Raw genomic sequence first — 19,761 nt, forward strand, 5'->3', positions numbered from 1 at the left:
TTTAAACAAATAAATTGTTAGTAAATGGGTTCAAAAGATTTCAATAGGAATTGCTGAAGGATTTCGTTTCATCAAAAAAAGTTCATACAAACCTATTACCTAAAATGTTCAGGTTTTTTGAAGATCAGTTCTTCCTTATTTTTTTAATTGGTAAGTTTGTTTAATATTTGGAAAACATTTTGAGGTATGATCAACAAATTTGGAGAATACCTTTTCAGGCTCCGCACTGATATTTAGACCAGTGGCGTCGCCATTTTATTCATATATTAACAAAAATAATAAAATGAAAAAATACAAAGCGAGCAATAAGTAGGATCACGCTCAGGCTTTTTAAAACACCATGTATAAATTGAAAAATGTTTTTTTATAAATAAACATTGAATGATTTCTACAGAATTCATTCTGAATAAGTAAGACTTTAGTGCGAAACTTTTTTCGCCCAAGTGGCACAAATAATTTATGGGTGCGGAGGCATTTATCATCAATCACCCTGTACATAATTCGATGCGTCTTTTCCAGGGCCGATTCGGTAACTTGGAATCCCCATAAATTAATGGGTGCCCTTCTCCAATGTTCTACAATCCACTTCAAAGAAGACGTAAGATGTTTGAAAGTTAGCCTCCGAATTTTCCCTTAATTTTTGGTTATCTTCTAGGGCTTATTGATGAGCTGTAATCAGATGTCTGCTGATTACCTCTTCATGCAGGACAAGCTGTACGATATCCGTTACGACACTGGAGATAAGGTCATTCAATGTGGTAGACATAACGACATCTTCAAGCTGTGGCTTCAATGGCGGGCTAAGGTAAGGAAAAAATTACAGCTTATACAGGGTGATTCATAACTATTGGGACATAGGCTAAGGGCAGATTGTTTGGACAAAAATATGGCGATAGGACCAAATATACTTCAATGAAATATTGCTGTGGAAAAAGGGTGCGTTAAAGTTGAATTTTTTTTTTCGTTTTTTGCTAATAATTTCACTGTATATTTTTTCATCCGTTTTTAAGAAAAACACAATTGAACAGTTCAGAGCATCGGCAGGGGATTTGAAGTAACGAGTTATTTATTTCATTCATTTATTTCGACGATAAAGCATAATTAAAAACAATGTAACATAAAAAGAATAAACTTAAATTAAATGTTCTACGTGGCCTCCTCCGACTTCCATGCCTTTTCTAATTCTTTTAGTATAGGACTTTCGAACTTCGAAGAAAATATTATTCTGTCCCCTTATAAAAAATTCAAGCAAAATACAGCAATATTTTATTGAGGTATATTTGATCCAATTAATCTGCCCTTAGTTTATTTCCCAATAGTTATGAATCAATGAATCACCCTGTATTTATTCTTGCTGAAAGTTGAAGTTTCAGCTTCAAAAGAATCTGATTATTCAACACTATTGGTCCAGGGACCCACTTTGAAAGAATATACATATTTACGAAAAAAATGCTTTCATTTTCATTGTTTGATTTTTTTTACTCAAACTATAATATTTGGAGTGTTCCTGAAACTTTTATGGGTTTTTTCCCCAATACCTACAATAGAACAATAGAAGGAGTTATAATAAATAGGTATTTTGTATTTAGGGAGATGCCACAATAAATTAAAGAAAAAAATCAAGCAACTCCTGAAGTATACATCAAAATGTATAAAAAAAAATTTTTGTGAAAGATTATCATTTTCCGTCCAGTCATATTTTTGATGCTCCGGAAAATAATACAGGCTGTATTTAAAGATGTGGCCCTTTTTTTAGCATAAGGTGGAAATGGTCGAAATAAAGCGTTTCACCAAAAATCACCAATACAAAAATTTCCTATTAGATCATTTGTTATCTGAATTATCGCAAAGCAATTGAAAAAACTCATCTCGTGATGACTGACTCAACCATATAGTTTCGTTTAGGATATTGGCCCGTTCGATTTTTGCGTGGGAATAGAAATTAAAACTTGAAGTTTTCTCATTTATTAGTTACTTTAAACGATTTTATGAAAAAAATGACTCATTTCGATACCAAATGACAGAAAAATAATTAGAACCAAGGGTAAAAAAATAGAATATTAGTTCAGAATCTCATTAATATTAAAATTCGTCCAAATTATTCACAATTTTTTTCTCAATGGTCATCACAATCTTCTTCTTATTCGAACAATCGTCGTAAAAATGGGTTGAAATAGGGTAACAATAGTAGCACTTTGTCAACATAAGCACTTTAAATAAACTGTCTCAATTTTCTTCACTCTAAATCACACGATACAACAATTTTTTCAAGTGACCTGATGCAACTAATAAGATAGACTCGCAAGTCCTAAACCATTCATTGACCAGACATATGTTTATGTTTTGTTGTCACCTCTAAAAACACCCTGTATTTTTGGAGTCCGGAGTAAAATATTCTCAAGAATGGCAAAGACAACATCGGAATAAAAATTGATTGAATATTATTCTATGACCTGCAATTTTTTATGAAGGCTTTATTCAAACAATAGCGATAAAACAAACCCCAAAATATGGGTTGGAAGTTGAAATATACAGGATTGAGTGAAGTTCTTATTACGTCATGCGTAACACATAACACACAAACAAACCAGACCAGACTATAGATAGAACATACATACAAATACAAGCATCCTTCTTGGATTTTCTTTTTACAGAAATGGCTTCGCTACAGTAGAGAAAATTATTATTGAAACATAATTATAAGTAATTTGAAAAAATCTATACCGGTTGAGTCATTGACTCAACAAATACAAATACAAGCATCCTTCTTGGATTTTCTTTTTACAGAAATGGCTTCACTACAGTAGAGAAAATTATTATTGAAACATAATTATAAGTAATTTGAAAAAATCTATACCGGTTGAGTCATTGACTCGTACAAATACAGTAGATACTTCAGGTCAAAAGAAATACTCTTTTTCCTTCACTATTTTTTCCGAATAGGCTCGGTTTAAAAGATACAGGCTGTTGAAAAACTATAAAAAAATTTTATTTTCAGTTCTATATCACAAACGATTTTATCGAATGAAAAAAATTGCAGAATATAGTTTTTCATTTATTTTATGGATGTTTTTCGAACGCAAAATATCACTCACGTCTTCCAGTTTTTTCATTATGACCTTTACGTACCATAAAAATACCAAAAATGCAAAGAACCAAACTTTTGTACTTAGTTCCACGCTATCTAATGAATATTTGAACGTTTTGTAAAATAATAGTATTTTTCATATATTCTGGTATAATACGCCGTTTTCGAGTTATTTGATATTCAAATAATAAAAAGTATCTGGGAAATTTGAAAAATTGGGTACTTTGACTGAATACAACTCTGTGTAAAATATCGACAGATGTGTAGTGTCACAGATTTAGCTAGTTATTCTGAAGATAATTTTGTTTTTTCAGCCTGGAAAATGGCTATATCTCCTTATCAGGGCCGAATCAGAAAAAATGGCATAGGAAAAAAGTGTTTCTTTTAACCTCAAGAATCTACTGTTGAAATATTTGTGCGAGTCAAAAACTGACACCGTATACAATAGTGAAATATTATGACATCTATAAACATACTCTAATCTATACCTATATTCAAAATCAAATTTAATAAAAGAAGTATAAGATCTAACTTTTCTTTATTTTGATGTTCAAACTTTCGAGCTGTTGTTTCACTGATTGAGCCAGGTTGACTCCCTTGAGTTTGATCGACTCCAAACTGGGACACTTCGTCTTTATGTCTGTCACATCCAGATCAGTCAAAGGGTTGTTGCTCAAATTGATCTTTTTCAAATTCGGCATGTTCGGCAGCTTCGCGAAGGAAAATTTTTTGATGGCGTTCTTCTGCAAGTCCAGTTCTCGGAGTTTGTTCAGTCCAACCATAGAATCGGGTTCGATATTCTCTATGTTACATTCTTCACACACCAATTCTTCCAGACTTGAGCAATTAGAAAACATTTTCGCTTTGATATCTCCGATATTCGTGGTTTTGATCTTGAGTTTTTTTATTTTGGATAGGCCACTGAAAGTTCTCGGATTTAAAATGTCGATTTTGGAGTTTTTTATGGTAATTTCCTTGAGGTGGTCGCATCCGCTGAAGGATCCTTCGGTGATTTCCCCAATAGTACTTCTGTCAATCTCGATTTCTTTCAGGTTCCGTATATACATGAAACTGTTCACCAAGATTTTGTCATAATTGCACTCTTTCAACTTCAGTTCTCTTGCCTGGTTGTTTTCGAAATAGAAGGTTGAGGGCGAGAGTGTACCTGATTTGCGAAAAAGTGTCAGTTCCTCAACATCCTCCTCTGAACTGTCATAACCACAGAATGTTGAAACGGCCAAATAGGATAGGATTATGCTGATGACCAGTGGGTATTTCCTGAAACGCAATATGATATAGGTATATACAGGGTGAGTCTTTGGCTCGTACAAATATTTTACCAGTAGATTCTTGAGGTCAAAAGACACACTTTTTTTCTGTACGATTTTTTCCGAAGCGGTTCGGTTCAAAAAATAGAGGCTGTTGAAAAGCCATGAAAAAATGTTATTTTTAGTTTTTATCTCACTAACGGTTTTATCAAATGAAATGAATTTTGGAATATAGTTTATCATTTATTTGATTAATCTTTTTCGAATACAAGATATCACCCACGTCTTCCAAATTTCTCATTATGACTATTATACGTACCATAAAAATACCAAAAATGCAGAGAACCTAACTCTTGAAAATAAGTTGGAAGCTATCTAATGAATATTTGAATGGTTTGTGAAATAAAAGTATTCTTCATATTTTCTCGTATAATGCACAGTTCTCGAGTAATTTGTTCAAAAATTAAAAAGCATCTGTGAAATTTGAAAAATTGGGTACTTCGGCTGAATACAACTCTGTTTAAAAGATCCACAGACCTTTAGTATCACAGATTCATCTAGTTATTCTGAAGGTAATTTTGTTTTTCCAGGGGTGGCATAGCTCATTATGAAAACTTAAAATAACTCTATCTTTTTATTAGGTCCGAATCGGAAAAAATGGTGTAGGAAAAAATGTTCCTTTTGAATTCAAGAATCTACTGTTGAAATATTTGTACAAGACAAAGATTCACCCTGTATACAGGGTGTCCCAAAACTAGTGAATCAAACGTCACACCACGCTAGAGTAGATCAAATACTATCGAATGACACCAACATTAGTTGATCGAAAATGTACCGTTTCTGAAAAAACCTAACCTAAAGTTGCCGATTTTCGAACTATTTTTTCAATCACAAGGCCAATTTGTGATTAAGGATAGCGTTTTTCTCCCAAATTATCACCCCTATAGAGGGGGTTTATTCTCAGTAATAAAAATCATGTAGAAAAAACAATTGTTTTAATTTACATTTACTTAGGTTATCGATTAACTACTTAAAATAATTTCCATTAGGGGAGATTAAACAATAATCTTAGTTCAATACAATTCAAAATCGATATCCTTTTTCACAAACTGGGCCTGTGATTAAGAAAAATAGTTCGGAAATCGGCAACTTTAGGTATTTTAATAAAATTCTGATTATTTTGGAAACGGTACATTTTCGTTGAACTAATGTTGGTGTCATTCGATAATAATATTTGGTCTACTCTATCGTGATGTGACGTTTGATTCACTAGTTTTGGGACACCCTGTATTACTTGAATTTTTACTTTTTTACCAGTCGAAAAGTGTAAAAAAAGGCATCGAATGGAGTCTGTTGCAGTCTTCACTCAAATACAAGGTGAAAGAGGAATGTCTAACTTGGAATGAATTCAGTAAATCAAGGAAAGTTTTTTCTTTTTTTTAATATGTGAATTATTTGAATTGCGCTCTTTTTGATGCGGACTAAATATAGAATTCTTTCCCCTTAAAAAAATCGACAAACATGGAGGTATCTTTTTCAACTCAACGAAATGATTACTGAATTCATTCATGAAGTATAAACCAGTATTGTTTCCGTAAGGTATTTTTTGAATGCGTTCTTGTTATGAGCAATTCACAACCCTTTTTTTATTCCTTGAACGATTAATTGAAATCAATACTTACATTTTGATAGTAGCTCAAAAATCACACCTAGGTATTCAAATCGAATAATAAAACAACAAACTGAATAAAAATTTGTTGTTGCCAGAATGTTTGTTTTCGAATTCTTTGGCGATAAATATTTATCTTTCCTTCTCCTTGGCAAAATCGAAGTAAGATAACAGATTATAAAATGGAGCAACGTCTTCTACTATAATATACTCGTTTGGTCGTTTTCAACTTTTAGTCCAAGAGAATATAACCAACATATGTGACAATAATTGAATTTTATTTCAGAGTGAAAAAATATATTTTATTTCCATGGAAATAAAAACTATTATAGTTTCAATCAGTTTACATAAACGTTAATTATGTTCATCACATCTTTTCGAATTCATTTATTTGAATTTATTGAATTCAAATTATGAGAAATACGTGATTACTAGATTTGTAGAATTTTGTAGAACGGACAAAATAGCTCTGATTTAAAACCCAAAAATGTTATTACAATTGTCAAACCTCACATATTCGTACTATAAAGTGTGGAATGTATCAAATTTTCAAGGACAACCGACTGCTTTCATAAAGGTGAATGGACTATACCAGAAATTAGCCTTGTATATTCGGGAATCTGTAAATCATAACTGTGAATAAACAAAACAAAAAATCAACGTACATACTAGAACGTGTCAGATTAAGTTACATGCATTTAAATACATGACAATTTAAGCCAAAATTGGCATTTGTACATCATAACTGGTGATGAATCTGTTATGATACCAGCAGTAAAGGTCAGATAATTATCCTCAGGCTCAAAAATAAATAAAGAGGTTCACAACAGCCGAAGAGAAGGTGTTTAAAAATGAATTAAACAAACTAAAATCTTAATTTTCACGCATGTAAAAATGCATCGACTGTGATGAGTAGGTAATCATTTGAAAATTTTGACAATAAATTCAGCCTTAGTACTCTCAAGGTTTTAAAAAATCCTACATTATTACAAAAATTCCTATTTATTCTGTACAGAATTTGAATTTAATAAGAGCAGTTTATCTACTTAATTCTTCTTTATTTTTATTTTGAAAGTTTCGAGTTGTTGCTTGACCGGTTGAGCCAAGTTGACTCCCTTCAGTTTGATCGACTCCAAACTGGGACATTTCGTCTTTATGTCTGTCACATCCAGATCAGTCAGAGGGTTGTTGCTCAAATTGATCTTCTTCAAATTCGGCATGACTGGCATATTCGCGAACGTAAATTTCTTGATGGCGTTCTTCTGCAAGTCCAGCTCTCTAAGATTGCTCAGTCCGTTCATGGAATCCTGTTCGACATTTTCAATGTTACACTCTTCGCATACGAACTCCTCCATGTTTGAGCAACCGGAGAACATGTTGGTTTTGAGATCTCCGATCTTGGTGGTCTTGATCTTGAGCTTCTTGACGTTGAGCAGATTGTTGAACGCCTTCGGGTTTAGATTGTCGATCTTGGAGTTTCTTATGATTATTTCCTTGAGGTTGTTGCATCCGTTGAAGGCTCCTTGGGATAATTCACCGATGGTGCTTTTGTCGATCTCGATTTTCTTCAGGGTCTGTACGGAAGTGAAGCTGTTCGCGGAGATTTTGTCGTAATTGCACTGCTTTAGCTTCAGTCCTTTAGCGTGGGTGTTTTGTGCGAGGAGGGTGGAGGGGGCGAGTGTGCCTGATTTGCGAAAAAGTGTAATTTCTTCATTTTCCTCCACTGAACTTACACCGAGTGTTGAGACTGCCAGATAGGATAGAACTATCGAGATGATCGATAGGATTTTCCTGAAAAGTAATTGAATGTAGAATGCTAGCCAAAAGTGCGTAATGAAATCAATATTTCCTATAATTATATCTGATGTCCCGAAACTATGTACAGAGGCTGAGTCTTTCACTGGCACAAATATTTTAACACTAGATTCTTGGGGTCAAAAGAAACACTTTTTTCCTATAGCATTTTTTCCGATTCGGCCCTGATAAGAAGATATGGCCATTTAAAGTTTTCATAATGAGCTGTGCCTCCCCTGGAAAAACAAATTTTCCTTCAGAAAAACTAGCTTAATCAGTGACACTACACATCTGTGGATCTTCTAAACAGAATTGTATTCAGCCAAAGTACCCAATTTTTCAAATTTCCCAGATACTTTTTAATTTTCAAACATCAAATTACTCGAAAACAGCGCATCATACGAGAAAATATAAAGAATACATTTTTTATTTTACAAAAAGTTCAAATATTCATTAGATAACGTCCAGTTAGATTCAAGAGCGGGGTTCTTTGAATTTTTAGTATTTTCATGGTGCGTAATGGTCATAATGAGAAAACTGGAAGACGTGGGTGATATCTTATGTTTTCAATTTCGTTATTTCAAATGGGACACCCTATTTATTTTAACTTTTGTCGCTTCTTTATCCTCATCTGAGTATTTTTGTCTGGTACTTCCTTATCCCTTTATCGGTTTCTTTCGGATATATTCCACGAAAAATTTAAGAAAAAATGGACCCAATGAAATAGGTAGGTACAGAAAAGAAGTTTCACGCTTTAGGAAGCTGAAATTAAATATACAGGGTGTTCCAAAAATTTTTCGTTCTGTCACTCGAAACAGAAACTGTAAAACTCTGATGGGGATAGAAGAGCAAAAAATGTTATACCCAAATTTTCTGATGATCCGTTCTCCGTAATGAGCCATGCACCGTATATATTTTTCCTTAAATAGGCTGTGCTGAATATGGAACATCAAGATTATATTTATAACGCATTTTTAGAATTTTTTCAATTATAAATTTGATGCAATTTGATCCATGCAAACCCAAAACGAAAACTGAAAAGTTAAGGAGGAAGCGCTGCTACTCAGAGGTTTTTGTCTTGATGGATTATACTTTGAGTTGCAGAATATTTTCCAATAAAATTTTTTCGTTGTTTTATTGCAGAAATTGTTTGTTTTACCACTGTTACCCATACATAGATATATTCGAATATTCCTCAAATACTCTTATTAAAAGAAATATCTACTCACATTTCGATAAATATTCAAAAATCACACGTATTGAAGTATTGAAATTGAATGATACAAACACAATCTGAGCAATAACTTCGATGTTGTTGTTTAAATTAATTAGGAATTCATTTGCGATAAACATTTATCACTCCTTCTTATTCGCTTAATTCTTGGTAAATTGTTGTCAAGATAATCGATAATTAAGCGAAGCTCTCGTATTGAATTTCAGCACTCTTATCAAGGATGATCGAAATTTGCCTTCATTAATTAGAATGAATGTTTTTTTGAGTCATAATGATTACACCATATTAATTTCTATTCTATATCTAACCCGCATTGTGATATACGTCTATTCCTACACCATTTCCCAGATCCCCAGTGGCGCAATTGGTTAGCGCACGGTACTTATAAGACAGTAGTTGTGAGCCATGCCGGGGTTGTGAGTTCGAGCCTCACCTGGGGAACATTTTTATATCTGCAAATTAACATTTATCATTTTTGATTCATTATTTCGGATAACCGGCCCTATTGTCGGACTTCAGATCGAATAGAGTCCGTATGCACCGAATAGAAATGTTACAGACAAATGGTGCAATGTGCAATGTCTGATCTTCGAATTGGACTCCTTACCTTTTTTATTCGCCGAATGTATTTTTTTGAAGATAACACGAAAAAACTTCAAACTCTTCTGAAAACTTTACAGTAACGCCTTCAGCCCTTCCAAGGTTTTCCCAAAAAATATCAAAAATGATGGATTTATGAAATTCCAGTACCTAATAATATCCCTCTTATTTGGACCTTTTCCCTAAATCGACTCATCTGAAGTTAAAGAATACAAATATAACTAATATAAGTGAGTAAAAGTAACGCACAACATTCATATCTTCGGAATTTACTATTTCGTAGAAAAGAGCTCAAAGAGGTCGAACCACCAATAGTGTAATTTTGCATCTTTCCCTTAAATTCATCATGAGATTTCATTTCTTTGCAGGGCGACGAAGGCTTCGAGAAACACATGGACCGTTTGATGGAGCTCACCGAGTACATGGTGAAAAAAATCAAGGAGCAACCAGACAAATTCCATCTCATTATGGAACCTGAATTGGTGAATGTCAGCTTTTGGTATATTCCAACCAGACTTCGTAAAGTTGCTCATTCTCCTGCAAGGGAACAAGAGCTTGGGAAGGTAAGAAAAAAAGAAGGATGTATTTCTTGATTATTTACTTCAGATTCGTTCAAAATATTTCTGATTGAATATTTCATTGAAGATCCACATTACCTACTCAATAGACTTAGTGTTTTTGAATCTTGATCTTTATTACCAAAACGCCTATTATGTTTTTTGAGATAAGCAGTCCGTGGCTTAGTTAGAAATCAATTATCAAGAATAATACTCCGTAACCCTTCCACGCGGTGCTGATGGGCTCAAATGAGAGCGAAACTCTGGATGTAGATTCATGCCAGTCCAATTTTTTTTTAAATTTCTGTTGACACTTATATTTCCCATAGCTATGTCCCGTGCTAAAAGCCAGGATGATGCAGAGTGGTACTCTGATGGTTGGCTATCAGCCAGATGATAGAAGACCAAACTTCTTCAGGAACATAATCTCATCGGCTGCAGTCACCGAGCAGGATGTCGACTTCCTCTTATCAGAAATGGACAGACTTGGCCACGATTTGTAAACGCCTTCTAGAAAAAAGTCAATTTTATCAGTCGTTATTAGAAAAGTGTCATTCCTGTCAGTTTTTCTGTTGTATTGTTAGTACATCACAAAATTTAATCTTTTATGGATATTGAATTGATGACTGCTTCCTGAGAGGAAATGAATCTTTATCAAGTGCATGTAAATCAACTTGAAATAAGCAGATATCGTTAAAATAAAAAAAACGATGATCTGATTCGTTAGACCGAGCCAATATTGAAAAAGGAAACCAACAATATCAAAATCGAAACATATCAAATCAAACAACTGTTGAATAGGTTAGATGAAACGGCTTCAAATGCTTCTGAATAATTTCTGCCGAAGCTGTTCAGTTTTATTATAACTTAGGAAAATTTAAGAAAGAAAATGCTTTGTTTCTGTCCATTTATTCAGTTCCCATTGATTAATTCTTGATGAGTGATAACATCAATTTAATTTTTTGAGTAACTTCATCAACGCTTAGTATTTTTATCGGTAGAAAATCAATAATATTTGCTGAAAATTTTCACTCGAAATAATTTAGAGAATTTCGTGAATGCCAAAACTGTTTGTTTGGAGACGTCAAATTGTGGTTAAATTTTGTGATAGCTGTGAATAATCTGCTCTATGTGTTCTATACATATATAAAAAGTACCGTTATATAAAATACTTCACAAATTAAAAAAAAAGTAGCGTATCATTATCATACGTTATGAAATGTGTAGCTGATGCAATAAATTTGTATAGGAAATTATATTGATTTCAATAAATATATTTATTAATATCGAATAAAAAATTGAATCGATGAACAGGAATATTATAATGGAAAGTTTATTGTTGCAGCTTATTGAAATATTTTTATTGATTTTTTGATAATTCTTCGTTGCTGTTTTTATTGATTATATTATAGAGAAATTTACTCACATACAAATTGTTACTCATTCTTGAAAATTATATGGTTTGAAGTTTTCGAACTCGAAGAATTATGTTTGTTACTATGGATTTTATGGAAAATATATTTCCCGTTATTTTCGATGTTATCCACTGTTATTAAACTTTTTTCTGAATTTTGGTCAGATGCCAAAATACGCTTTCAATGTAAATTAATAATATTGTTGAACTTGTTAACATTATATCATAATGTACAAAAGAAAAAAAAGACTGTCATCAAGGTCTTCTAACAAAATCCATGTCTTCCATTCGAGATAATTAATGACACTTGTAGTCATAATCTAGATGTATATGTATTTTGAGTGAATAGTCGGTTGATTCGAGCATCGAAAAAATAATAATTGTAAAAATAAATGTACATAAAAGCTATAGTTGAAAAGAGGAGTTTTATTCGATTTCGATTCCCTATAAATCATTTTCCTATGAAATTGGGTTATAACCCAATTTCCAATTTAGTTATTTTTTTTCAATTGAAATAGAAAATTATAATACCTACTGTTTACGTAATCAGGAATGAGAAAAACTATTAAGAAAAATCAGTTGTGAACCAGGAGGAAAAGTCTTTTTATCGCACAATCTTAAATAGGCGTTTCGAGAATTTTTAAAACAGACTCATTTTCAAGTTATAAAAGAAACAAGCTACAATGTAAAATAAGGAAATTGACAAATATCCTTTCATATGAAGTCCTCTCTTCTCAAAATCAGCTAAATTTAATGGTGGCAAGCAAAAACAAATTTTGTTCAATTTGTTTCCCTCTAGAGTTGGTCCGAAAGGCACTGCAATTTTCCAAAAATGTCCAGTTTTTTGAATGGCATGCCCAGAACCTTCGATCTTTCGTCTGTTGGATAATCTATAGTTATAGTATTAAAAGTAAGTACATAGTACATAGTATGCCTTTTAAAAAAATTACCTTATTGAAATTTTTCCGATGATTTTTTGACGAGGCTTTGAAACTTATTATTTTAGGGATCAATATAAACTAATGAGAGCTCATTGGGAATGTTTTTCTTGGAATTAACCTTTGCACTTGACCTTCAACATCCCATTTCCTAACCTAAAATTTGTCGAAATCGGCTTAGTATTATTTCCAGAATATAAATCCAGTGCAACTAACAAATAAACACATTCGTCATAAAGTAGAATATTTCTCAATCAGCATTCACTATCTTGCTTCAAGAATCGTTATTTTAGAATTCTGAAAACTCCATTCTTGTCTTATCATCGGTTCCAACAGTTGGACAGAAAAGGAGTCAGAAATGAAGTGTTTTGTGAATTACGAAAAAAACTGTGATTTTCCAATAGAAAATTTACCGTACGGTGTATTTTCTACGAATAATGACGTGAGTAGATACTTTGATATTAAGCTTTAATTCAGTATAATGGCATTTCGAAATAACACCTATATAGATAAAAGTTCCTATTCAATAAATATAGAGGTACATTTAGCGTACTATCAATCCTTATTGTAGAATTGTCAATATAAAGAGTAAATGAAAATTCAAAATTCAAAATGAGCTAATAAGGCAATATTTTTTATTTTCGACTTGCACTGCTACCTTTCCATCTATTGGAAGCATTTAGTACTGATGTAATGGTTTCCTCTTTGTCTGACAGAAATCTTTATGTTTAATTTACACTTTACAGGCTTCTTCATTAACTTATGATAACGGAAACTTCAGGATGCCATAGTTAAAAGAGTAATTGTTAGAGGGCGTAAAACCAAAAAAATTATAAACATTGCATTATCACTATAACATTCGGTATTAAAAGTGTCAATAATTATACATATACTACATGCAGAACGTTTAAAAAAATAAAGATATAATATGAAACTATTTTACACCCGAAACGATCGATATATTACAGATTTGTCACCGAATAGGGGTAGCTATTGGAGATTTTATATTAGATCTGAAAGAAATATCGCATCTCTTCAACGGACCACTCTTAAAAAGTCATCAGGATGTTTTCAAAGAGGTATACTTTCCAAATACTCAAAAATTGCACAACAGATAATAAATAGAATCACTTTTTAGCCAACTCTCAATAAGTTTATGGCCCTCAACAGAGAATGTTGGATTGAAGCTAGAAAAACACTTCAAGATCTTTTGTCTTCAGACAATCCAACTCTGAGAGACAACACAGAGTTGAAAGCAAGGTAAAGAATAACGTTTTAGTTTCACCTACAAATATTACACCCTTTTGGTATTCAATTTCTAAGATTAACCAATAAGGAAATAAGTGCATCCCCTTCACATATTCCACTCTAAATAAATTTATGTATGAGTGTTACCTATATGAAGAGATTTCATAACATTCACATTTTATATAGTAAATAAACATAATAATTAAAAATTCAAATTCTCAATACTCTGTTATTCAGCTGAAAACGCAGAAAAGAATAGTCATATTATTAAAGCTACATATTTAAGACTTTAAGTTTCATATTTGAGCTTTGAGTACTCAACTCAGCTCAATGGTTAGATTCCAGAATCTTTTTTTTTTCAGAGCTTTCGTAAGACAAAACGAGGCTAGGATGCATTTACCTGCTACCATTGGGGACTACACTGACTTCTATTCCTCTATTCACCATGCAACCAATGTTGGTACCATGTTCAGAAGCAAGGAAAATGCACTTTCAGCGAATTGGTAGGTGCTGACTCTACTAAAAATAGTTCCCAAGCTCAGGCTTTAGAATCAGTTAATATCTCTTACTTAGGTTTGAAAATTTGACAGTTTTCCTGAATTTTTTTCAGGAAATATATTCCAATAGGATACCACGGCAGGGCAAGCTCTGTAGTGGTTTCTGGAACACCAATTCGTAGGCCTCATGGACAGACTTTAGTTGCTGATGGGGCCCCGCCCGTGTTCGGTACCTCAAAACTAATGGATTTCGAGCTGGAAGTAGCTTTCTTCGTGGGCGGAAAAACCAATAAACTTGGCGAACCCATATCGGTCAAGAACGCACACGAAAATATTTTTGGATTTGTTCTAATGAACGATTGGAGTGGTAAGTTATTTCGATGAATCACGTTGTGAAAAATAGACCTGTTTTTCGAGAAAGGGCCTTTTCCTTTTTTAATTAGCAGCTGGAAATCTTGAAAGCATTGAATTTTTTTCAGCCAGGGACATACAAAAATGGGAATACGTACCCCTAGGTCCATTCACGGCAAAGAACGTTGGAACAAGTATATCCCCTTGGGTTGTTACGACATTTGCCCTAGAACCTTTCATCGTCGATAATTATCCCCAAGATCCAAAACCTTTCCCTTACTTAACGCATGAGGACAAGTTCAACTTCAACATCAATCTGGAGGTTGACTTGAAACGTAAGCATCTTTTCATTTAATTTCTTCCACCAACAATTCTTCAACGTTTCTAGGTCTTTTCAATCTGGAAATAATGAAATTATCCGAAGAGAAATAATGACCATTTCTTCGCTTGAATACCATCCATTATAAATAGATATTTTTTTATAGTAATGAAAAACGCACAGTTAGTCATAGTTTAGAAATGTGGGCTTTTCACAGTGTTTTTCATTACTTGAATCAGAATCATTCTATTGAGAGTACCTACTACATTGAGTATTACACCCAACCATTGAGTTTAATACTCAATGCTACTAGCTATTATTTGGTATATGCAATATTAGCATCAATCGATCACTTATAATATGTAATAAGTTATGAATGATGGCAGTGTTTGAATTGTTTCAATGTCCCTTGATCATAAAATCGATTTTTTCAGCGGATGGTTCAAAAACGAGCACAACCATATGCAGGTCTAATTACAAATACTTATATTGGACGTCCAAGCAACAATTAGCCCAACATACAATTACAGGTTGTAACATGAACCCTGGTGATCTTCTTGCTAGCGGCACGATCAGTGGAGAAGTGAGTTGAAAAATTAGTAACATGAATTACGAAATTAGTAGTACGAGATGAATGAGTGAGTCTCGGTGTGAATTCTAAAATTTATGACTTTCATTCAAATTGCAATTTATGAAATCAGTAGATTGCATAATTCCATTGTTTTTAGGATACCAAGAAAATCCACTCCTAAATTACACTCCAATTTTATTTTAATTTTAAATTGCTTCAGGTAAAAAATTCAATTGGAAGTTAGGAAAGCTCATCTGTTGAATGTTGTTACTCAGGAACGCATAACTTAAACTCTCTATAACTTCCTTTATTTATAGAGCATATCATGCATGTTTTAGTTCATAGTTCATAACACTCGCATTATGAGTGGGAACGCGCGTAACTTCTCAATTTTAATGAATTAAAACGACGACGCCTTATGTTTTGTTTATTAGTCGGAAGAAGAAACCTTCTTCCGTTACAAGAGAAATTCTAAAAAAATTACGCTTATGATTTTCACTGATTGCCTGATTATTTCCGCGTGTCTTAAGACCTCACGTTCACATATTATGAGTACTATACAAAACTGTGGCGCCATCTCTTTTGTAATTCATATTACAGAAATCTGTGAAATGTTTCTCCGGCAGAATTCTGTTAACTCTCTGGTTATTGCGTAGATATCTCTATCTACGGGTTGCGTAGATATCTACGACGGGTTGTGGGTTATGGTGGCATTTATGGAGGGCTGTGAACTCTAAAAGAACTCTCAGAGTTCACTCTAAAAGAAATTTTGTAGTTAACTCATGGAGATTAGCTACCCTCCATAGTGGCATTGAATACAGCGTGTCTTTATCAAACATTTGCCAAGAAATTGTAGAATAGACTATACATAGATCGGTTGTTTAAGCTGTAAGCGTCATGCGTCATCTTGACTGGTAGTTATTTTTAATTGCGTTAAGTGCGGAAGATTAACAAATCTTCCGCCACGCGATAAATTCTTCCTTAATAATTAAGTAAACTTAATCTTATACTTTGTACGTTCGGAATAGTGTAAATAGTTTTAGATTTAGATCTTCTGAGTATACCGTAACCAGTGTCGTCCTCTCGGAGAAGAAGTATAAGTTAGATTGAATTCCTCAACTTATGCTCAGAGATTCCTTTGATGATTGGAAGATGTCATGTTGATATTAATTTCCAAATAATATTGAAGATTGTTTAATTTTTATTTTTCGAATCTTTCGTTGAATTTTGCAATGTCCATGATTGATAAAAAAGACGTATTTATAATTAATTATAAAATGACTTACTGTTTAAAAAACTCCCTGTGAAATACAATTGCCCCGTTTCGTTTCGGAGATCTAGTCGGTGTGTATCTGATAATAGGTATCCTTGTTCCTTGTTTATATTATATAAACAAGAATAATACCAGAGCCATCTGAAACAGATTAAGAATATACATTCTACAAAGATCAATAATAATTACACCAAATATTATGGAGTTAGGTTTGGTACTGTTGGAAAGCAACAGTCAGGATAAGGTTTTCTCACTCACTCATGGGATATCGAATGGCTACAATAACAGTCGAAGGGTGAATCAAGGATCTATAATCTTTGGGGTGGATGATATCAAAGATATTACACATAATATGTGATATCTTTGGATATCTTAAAATATATGTAATGGAATTATAGACCTAATGAAGTGTCTATTAATTAATTATTTTTATTACTGAATAAGCACTTAAATGATAATTATTTATAAATTAATAATTTAAATATATGAGTAGAATGTACCTACACTTTGAGTAAGGCTGAAATATTCAAATGATGTATATTATGCTTTCTACATAGAATCTGTTGGCATTTGAAACCAGGTCCTACCATCCTACCAATGAACCAATGATTCACTGTCCTCATTCTGAACTTGGAAATTTGTTTTAGGAATCAGACTCTTTTGGATCTCTTCTTGAATTATCATGGAAAGGTACTAAACCGATAAAACTGAACGACGGCAGCCAAAGAAAATTTCTTCAGGATGGTGACACAGTCATAATGAAAGGAAAATGTGAAGGAGATGACTACATTATTGGATTTGGTACTTGTGAAGGGAAATTATTACCTGCCATTCAATTATAGAGAATATAAATAATATATGCACAGATATTTTAGTTTTTATTCATTGCTTCCCATTTGATATTGAGTGAGACAGTGAAAGAATTCAATTATGATCCGTGAAAAGAAACATCTCAGGATTTACATCTTGGATTAACAATAAATGTCAGCATTTTCCTTTCAAGCAAAATTGAGTTTTTGAGTATGTTCACATGATATACAGGGTGTTTCTAAATTGGAGATACAAATGAAGAGGAAAGTAATTTTTTTGCGTGATTGAGTAGGTTTGGTTTTCGATACAAGGAGTTTAAGTTTTCTTGTAGTAATACATTTTTTGTAACGATTATACGAGTTTATGGACTCTTTATGAATCATTGCTACAGATCGGGTAAATTACTATAAAAGCTAATAATGAATTTATGCACCACAGCTTAATAACTGGATTTTTATGACAATTTGCAGATACGACAAAACAACAAGAGACCATAAGGTTTAGATTCTTTTTACATTTTTTAAAATTAACATTGTTCCACCAAAAAAAAATGTTCTGGAGTTCCAGAAAAATACCATGTTGATCTGCTATCGAAATTGGCATGTCACATGGTGAGAACTATCAATTATAATATTTATGCCAAATTTTAGTTGAATATCTTGTAAAGTCTAGGTACTGTTAGAGAAAACTTTGAAAAAAATTCTAAATTTAACACCCTGTATCTCGAAAACGAATCGTTTGCCATCCCATGTTTATGACACTTTTTTTATCTTGAAATTACTCAAAGAATCTCCTCCTTCCGTTTGTACCTCCAAATTATGAACATACTTTAAGAAACTCGTGAAATATAAATTTTTTCAATTTTTCCTATTCTCTTTAAGCGAACCCGAGGGTTTTCGTTCAAAAGATAACGGTTCAGAGAGGAAAAAACTGAAAAAAAGTATACTGCGGAGCAAATTCCGCATCTGAAATGATTGTACCAGATTCAACACTAACAAGTGCTCGAAATTGAATCTGTCAATCTGAGCAAATTTTGAACTGAAATTAAATTTTCGCCCAGGTTGAATTCAACGGGTAAATCTACTTCAATTCGACGTCATTCTAATTGGAAACTGTTCACGTCAACTTTCCGTTTTCCGAATTGAACTTCTGCAATTACCATCAGGATCTCATTAAATTTTCAACAGAAATTCCTAGGTCTTTCAGAGGAGCGAGCTTGACCTCGTATACATTTGCTGTCGTAACATAGGTACCTACATCGGAACTGGGTCGGATTGAAATTAATGGGGCTGAGGGAAATGGAAATGGAGTGAATCATGGGTCGATAAGTTGAAAATAATGAGCTCTAACAGAGATAGTCACTGACTTCTAAGAAATTCAGTAAATGAAAGATTTTTTTCTAAAATATACTGGGACAAGTCCATAAGTATTTTTTTGCTGTGAGAAAATATACAGCGTGTCCCAAATTTTAGATATTCTTTCAAATGGAAATACTAATTTTTTATGACTAGGTATTCTTGAAGGGTATATGAAGTTACATATGCTTACCAAATATCAAATTCTTATTTCTTGTCGTTAAAAAATTCGTTCTATTGAACAAATATCATCTAATTAGATGATATTTGTTCAATAATTTTTTAACGAAAGTGATTCAACCACAGCCTTCTCTACAGGTTGAGTCCTTGACTTGTACGAATATTTTCACAGTAGATTCTTGAGGTCTAAAGAAACACTTTTTTCCCTAACCATTTTTTCCGAATCAGCTCGGTTTAAAAAATACAGGTTGTTGAAAACCCACGAAAAATGTTATTTTTAGTTTTATCTAACAAACGTTTGTATCGAATGAAATGAATTTCGGAATATAGTTTTTCATTTATTTGATTGATCTTTTTCGAAGACAAGATATCACTGACGACTTGCAGTCTTCTCATGATGACCATTACATTACGTACTTTAAAAATACCAAGAGTTCGAAGAACCCAACTCTTTAAACTGAGTTGGACGTTATTTAATGAATATTTGAGCGTTTTTTAAAATAAAAATATTTCCTCTTAATGCGTCGTTTTTAAGTAATTTGATGTTCAAAAATTGAAAAGTATGTGTGAAATTCGAAAAATTGGGTTGAGTTGA

General features: G+C 32.8%; 4 protein-coding genes and 1 non-coding gene across 8 annotated transcripts in view; 3 read left to right on the forward strand and 2 right to left on the reverse strand.

The window, feature by feature from the left end:
• The window catches only part of LOC123306908 (glutamate decarboxylase), a 58,233-nt gene extending 46,191 nt beyond the window's left edge, over window positions 1-12,042 (forward strand). For all 3 annotated transcript variants that reach the window (XM_044889103.1, XM_044889105.1, XM_044889104.1), the window contains exons 8-11: window positions 520-598; window positions 656-805; window positions 10,022-10,216; window positions 10,540-12,042. In XM_044889103.1, the coding sequence (XP_044745038.1) occupies window positions 520-598; window positions 656-805; window positions 10,022-10,216; window positions 10,540-10,713 (598 nt within the window). In that variant the 3' untranslated portion in view covers window positions 10,714-12,042. The remainder of the gene's footprint in view (window positions 1-519; window positions 599-655; window positions 806-10,021; window positions 10,217-10,539) is intronic.
• LOC123306909 (P-granule-associated novel protein 1-like) lies at window positions 3,565-6,246 on the reverse strand. Its single transcript, XM_044889106.1, has 2 exons — window positions 6,039-6,246; window positions 3,565-4,366 (listed from the first exon to the last, which is right to left on the reverse strand). Coding segments are annotated over exons 1-2 (753 nt in total). The 5' UTR covers window positions 6,041-6,246; the 3' UTR covers window positions 3,565-3,615.
• On the reverse strand, window positions 7,009-9,206 carry LOC123306910 (P-granule-associated novel protein 1-like). Its single transcript, XM_044889107.1, has 2 exons — window positions 9,049-9,206; window positions 7,009-7,816 (listed from the first exon to the last, which is right to left on the reverse strand). Coding segments are annotated over exons 1-2 (747 nt in total). The 5' UTR covers window positions 9,051-9,206; the 3' UTR covers window positions 7,009-7,071.
• Window positions 9,403-9,494, forward strand: Trnai-uau. Its single transcript is given in 2 exon segments — window positions 9,403-9,440; window positions 9,459-9,494. It is a non-coding gene; the product is annotated as a tRNA-Ile (tRNA).
• Window positions 12,043-12,725: 683 nt separating the features above from the next.
• Window positions 12,726-17,688, forward strand: LOC123308046 (fumarylacetoacetase). 2 transcript variants are annotated; one of them, XM_044890571.1, is made up of 8 exons: window positions 12,732-13,004; window positions 13,531-13,641; window positions 13,701-13,822; window positions 14,173-14,313; window positions 14,421-14,674; window positions 14,787-14,993; window positions 15,412-15,560; window positions 17,469-17,688. In XM_044890571.1, the coding sequence occupies exons 1-8, from the start codon at window positions 12,921-12,923 to the stop codon at window positions 17,661-17,663; spliced, it is 1,263 nt and encodes a 420-aa protein (XP_044746506.1). In that variant the 5' UTR covers window positions 12,732-12,920; the 3' UTR covers window positions 17,664-17,688. The 2 variants fall into 2 exon arrangements, with proteins under 2 accessions (XP_044746507.1, XP_044746506.1); XM_044890572.1 differs by lacking the exon at window positions 14,787-14,993 and having other exon boundaries at window positions 12,726-13,004.
• Window positions 17,689-19,761: the final 2,073 nt, after the last annotated feature.

This window comes from Coccinella septempunctata, chromosome 2, assembly GCF_907165205.1.
Source record: "Coccinella septempunctata chromosome 2, icCocSept1.1, whole genome shotgun sequence".
NCBI lineage: Eukaryota > Metazoa > Arthropoda > Insecta > Coleoptera > Coccinellidae > Coccinella > Coccinella septempunctata.

What these genes read in the sequence shown, in the direction of transcription:
- LOC123308046 (XM_044890571.1), top strand. Translation starts at nt 12,921, where the DNA reads ATGAAGTGTTTTGTGAATTACGAAAAAAACTGTGATTTTCCAATAGAA. An exon ending in ATCAGGATGTTTTCAAAGAG is followed by an intron (nt 13,642 to 13,700) that starts GTATACTTTCCA and finishes ATCACTTTTTAG; the next exon opens with CCAACTCTCAATAAGTTTAT. An exon ending in GCGGCACGATCAGTGGAGAA is followed by an intron (nt 15,561 to 17,468) that starts GTGAGTTGAAAA and finishes AATTTGTTTTAG; the next exon opens with GAATCAGACTCTTTTGGATC.